The sequence below is a fragment of the Rhincodon typus genome, chromosome 23 (assembly GCF_021869965.1).
Source record: "Rhincodon typus isolate 14 chromosome 23, sRhiTyp1.1, whole genome shotgun sequence".
NCBI lineage: Eukaryota > Metazoa > Chordata > Chondrichthyes > Orectolobiformes > Rhincodontidae > Rhincodon > Rhincodon typus.
This window is the reverse complement of record NC_063354.1, coordinates 423,428-428,175: the sequence shown is the minus strand read 5'-3', so window position 1 is coordinate 428,175 and position 4,748 is coordinate 423,428. Positions and strand designations below refer to the sequence as shown.

Genomic DNA, 4,748 nt, shown 5'->3' with positions numbered 1-4,748 from the left:
CCCGGGACAGGGTCAGGATCCTCTCCTAATGAGGGATGAAGAGCTGATGCCAGGCACAACACCACATGTTTTGACTCTTTGTGCCTTATTTTGACTTTTTTTCTCCTGGAATGAAAGAGGCTCAGGAATTACAGAAGATGAAAGTGGGTAAGAAGGCTAATGAAAAGCTATCCTTTATTATGATTGAACATAAAAGTAAGGGATGTTATGCTGCACATTGAAACATAGAAGATAGGAGCAGTCGGAGGCCATTCAGCCCTTCAAGGCTACTCTGCCATTCTTCATGATCATGCCTGATCGTCCAACGCAATAGCCTAATCCTGCTTTGTGTCCGTAACCTTTGATCCCATTCACCCCCAAGTGTTACATCTAGCTGCCTCCTGAATACGTTCAATGTTTTGGCATCAACTACTTTCTGTGGCAAAGGTCAGATATCACACAACACCAGGTTATAGTCCAACAGGTTTATTTGAAAACACAAGCTTTCATAGCATTGCTCCTTCTTCAGGTGTTAGTGAGACAGGGAGTATCAGACACAGAATTTATAAGTAAAAGACCAAAGGGTCACACCATGATGAGGATGTCCTAAACAAACACGAGATGCTGTTAAATCTTTAATCAGTTAGAAGGTTTTAATTGATTAATGTGTAAATCCCCGAATTCCTTTCAAGTCACTGTCCTGTGAGAACTAAAGGTTTTATCAGTGTAAAGAAGAGATGACATTTTAGGTCAGACAATGCAGGTTAGGTGTGAGGCCTTGCTTAGAATCTGTTTGTGTTTTGGTTTGCAGTCAGACTGGTTTTATTTCTAAAGTAGGAATTTATAAAACACCACATTGACTGACTGTCTATAAGTTATGTGCTTTTTGAACAAAATAGAATATATCTGCAAATACACATTCACCCCATAGATTCATGTATGTGTGTGTGTGTAATCAATTGAAACCTTATAATTGACTAAAGATATAACAGCATCTCGGGCTTGTTTAATACATTCTCATCATGGTGTGACCCTTTGGTCTCTTACTTATAAATTCTGTGTCTGACTAACACTATCACCTGAAGAAGGAGCGATGATCAAATAAACCTGTTGGACTATAACCTGGTGTCACATGATTTCTGACCTTGTCCACCCCAGTCCAACACCAGCAGCTCCACATCATTCCTGTGGTAAGAAATTCCACAGGCTCACCACTCTTTGGGTGAAGAAATGCCTCCTCATCTCCATCCTAAATTGTCTACCCCGAATCCTCAGACTGTGACCCTAGTTCTGGGCACACCCACCATTGGGAACACCCTCCCTGTATCTACCTTGTCTAGTCCTGTTAGAATTGTATAAGTCTCTATGAGATCGCCCCCTCATTCCTCTGAACTTGAGCGAAAACAATCCTAACCGAGTCAATTATACAGGGCATTGGTGAGATCCATCTCCAATACTGTGTACTGTAATGGTCGCATTGCTGAAGGAAGGATGCGATTGTGGTGGAGTTGGTTCTATGGGAGGTTTGTTAGGTTGATTCCTGGAATTGCTTAATGAGGAATGGCTGAGCAGACTGGGCTTGTTTCCACCAGGGTTTAGGGATTGAAGGGTGCTTTGATTGAAGTGTTTCAGATCCTGGTTAGTCTTGACAAGATGAGAGTGGGAGTGGAAAGGATGATTCCTCGTGTGGCTCAGTCCAGAACATGGGGACACTGATTTAAAATTAGGGGCAGAGATGAGGAAAATTGTTTCCTCTTAGAGGGTGGTGCATCTTTGGAATGCTGTCTGAGACAGTGGTGGAGCTGAGGTCTGTGGATAGTTCTAGAACAGAGGTGAATGTCTTCTCATGAGGATGGGAATCGAGGGTTATTGGAATAGATGGGAATGTGGAACTTAGAAACAGATCAGCAGTCTCAAGGGGCTGAATGGCCTCCTCCTTTGATTGATTGAATGTATGTACAGAGTATGGGTTGCTGTATACCACCCTCTTTAGGAGATGGCATGACCTGCTCTAGTGTGGGAGGGCAAAACCACTGCCTGGTCTAACTAGAAGAGGCTGCAGTTTATCATCAGTTCAACAATTGGTTCCAGGTTCTGTTGATGTGATCAGCATTAACTGAGACTTCGTGGGTGTTCACCCTTGATCCTTCAGATCCTATGGTGCTCTCTCCATAAATTCACATGGCCTCATCATTGTGGGTGGAGCTTAGGGTGTAGAGGGGGTGGTGGGGGGTAGAAGGGAGTATGTGGGGACTGTGGAACACATTGGGTTTGGGTGGAAGTGAAACCTGTGTTGTTAAAATTTTCTGCTCCGAGCCCACCAGGAGTCGGTAGGTTCAGTTCCAGACCTCGTTCCTCAGGAAGGAGAGATTGGCCTTGAAGAAGGAGCAGCTCAGATTCACTTGGGTTATGGAGGCACTGCAACACAGAGATACACCATTCAGCCCAGCACACTCATAGGGGCCTCTGTTGAGCAGGAGTCATTCCCATTGCTCAATCTTCTTGGGGATGCAGGTGTATTTTCCTTAGGTTCCTAGCCTGATTATCTCTGCTTTCACCATCCTTGTGGGCAACACACATCAGCACTACAGTCAAGAAAGCGCACCAACGCCTCTACTTCCTAGAAATTCAGCAAGTCCGCAATGACTCTTACTCATTTTTATAGATGCATCACAGAAAGCATCCAATCCAGATGCATGACAACTTCATATGGCAACTGCTCTGCCCAAGACCATAAGAACTTACAGAGAGTTGTGAACACAGCCCGGTCCATCACACAAACCAGCCTTCCTTTCACTGACTCTGTCCAACCTTCCTGCTACCTAGGGGAAGGATCCAACATAATCAAAGACCCCTCCCGCCTTACTTATACTCTTCCACCCTCTTCCATTGGGCAGAAGGTGCAAAAGTTTGAAAACACGTACCAATAGATTTAAGGACAGCTTCTTTTATTATCAGACTTATGAATGGATCTCTGATATATGCGAGTTGATCTTTCTCTGCACCTTCTCTGTACCTATAACACTGTATTCTGCATTCTGCTCTAATACCCTGATGCACTTACGCAAGGTATGATTTGTCTGGGTAGAATGCAAAACAATACTTTTCACTGTATCTTGGTACATGTGATAATAATAAATGAAACCAACTCAATGAGTTCAAAGTAATTCCCACACGCTGTGTAAAAACCCCCCTGGATCTTTTACTCTAACCCCTATACAGTCGTCCTTATGCCGTCAGAAAATGGGATCATTCTTTGCCTTGTTTCCCTACACTTGACATCATCCTGTTCCCTTAATCTCCTTTGCTCCCCGACAAACTCCAACCCAGCGCCCTCCCTGGAACTGGTCTAGGAAAATCTCTCTGCACATGCTCAAAGCCCCTCACCTCCCTCCAAAAGTGTGGACATGGCACTCTTTTTCCTTATTCACTTGTGGGATGTGGGTATCACTGTCTAGTCCAGCATTTACTGCCTGTCCCTAGTTGCCCTTGAGAAGATGGGGGGCAGCTGCTACCTTGAACCGCTGCAGTCCTTTGGCCTAACAGCTTCACATAACGAGGAGCAGAAATCCAGAACGTTCTCCAACAAAACGCTGCAGATGCTGGAGGGTTTTGGAAGATATTTTCCAACCTACAGTTGATAGAGCTTTGTCAGTTAGGGATTTGTAGCTTGGCAGGAAATTGAGTTTGGAATACAGATCAGCCATGATCCAATTGGATACCACAACTAGCTGAGTGAGCTGAATGGCCTGCTCCTGTTGAAGTGTCAAACCCATTGCAGGAGCTCAGAATTCCAGTAGAGCCTGTTGTGACCTGCTCTCTCTCTGTTTATTAATGTTCCCCCTGTCCACCCAGAACATACCATTGGCTCCAATGATCAAAACTGAGCCCATTTTGATTGAGTTTAAATCCTGTACCTGACCCAGATACAAACAGCGTCAGATTCACTCCAGATTCACTTCAGATTTCCAGACTGCTACCACTATTTATAACACGTTCTTATTTCTTTGAAACAGGAACAGAAATTGCTGGAGAAACTCAGCAGGTCTGGCAACATCTGTGGAGAGAAAGCAGAGTTAATGTTCCGAGTCTAGTGAATGTTCTTCAATATTCTGACAGAGGGTCACTGGACCCAAAATTCTGATTTTATTCCTGATTTCCAGCATCTGCAGTTTCCTGCTTTTTTTTTGTTTAGTGCTTATTTCTTTGAATTTGTGTCTGTTGGATTACCGGTGAGCTAATTCCGTTTGACTTGTCCCTCTCTCTCCGATGTACTGGTGTGTTTCCCTACAGGGTGCTCCTGGTACAGACAGTGGATTTCTCGATTGTGAATCAGCTGAAAGTGAGGGAGAACTTTACCCTGACGATGATACCATGACACTGGCCCAGCAGAACATTGACCATGAATCAGACATGAACAGGGCCATTGAGAGCACCCAGAACCCACACACACCAGATGTGACCAATCAACAGGAGAAGGACAATCACATGGTGGGCTTGTTTCTACCTGGCACCAAACAGTGAGTAACTCCTGACCTGACCCCACCCCAACCCCACCCCGACTTCATCCAGACTCAACCTTCACCTCATCCTAACCCCACCTTGACCCCACTGAACTGTACCCTGACCTCATTGTGACACCCCCAAGATCTCCAACATGATCCCAACAGAACCTCAATGTGATCCCTGGGTTAGAGAGGGCAGGGGGGGAATCAGCCAGGCATCCTGCTCCCGATCCCTGTCCAGTGATCCCTGGGTTAGAGAGGGAG

At 45.1% G+C, this 4,748-nt stretch overlaps 1 protein-coding gene across 1 annotated transcript in view; it reads left to right on the top strand.

The window, feature by feature from the left end:
* The first annotated feature begins 132 nt into the window (after positions 1 to 132).
* The window catches only part of LOC109924278 (rab11 family-interacting protein 4-like), a 22,228-nt gene continuing 17,612 nt past the window's right edge, over positions 133 to 4,748 (top strand). Inside the window, exons 1-2 of the mRNA XM_048610867.1 lie at positions 133 to 147; positions 4,273 to 4,499. Coding sequence (XP_048466824.1) covers positions 4,354 to 4,499 — 146 coding nt within the window. The 5' untranslated portion in view covers positions 133 to 147; positions 4,273 to 4,353. The remainder of the gene's footprint in view (positions 148 to 4,272; positions 4,500 to 4,748) is intronic.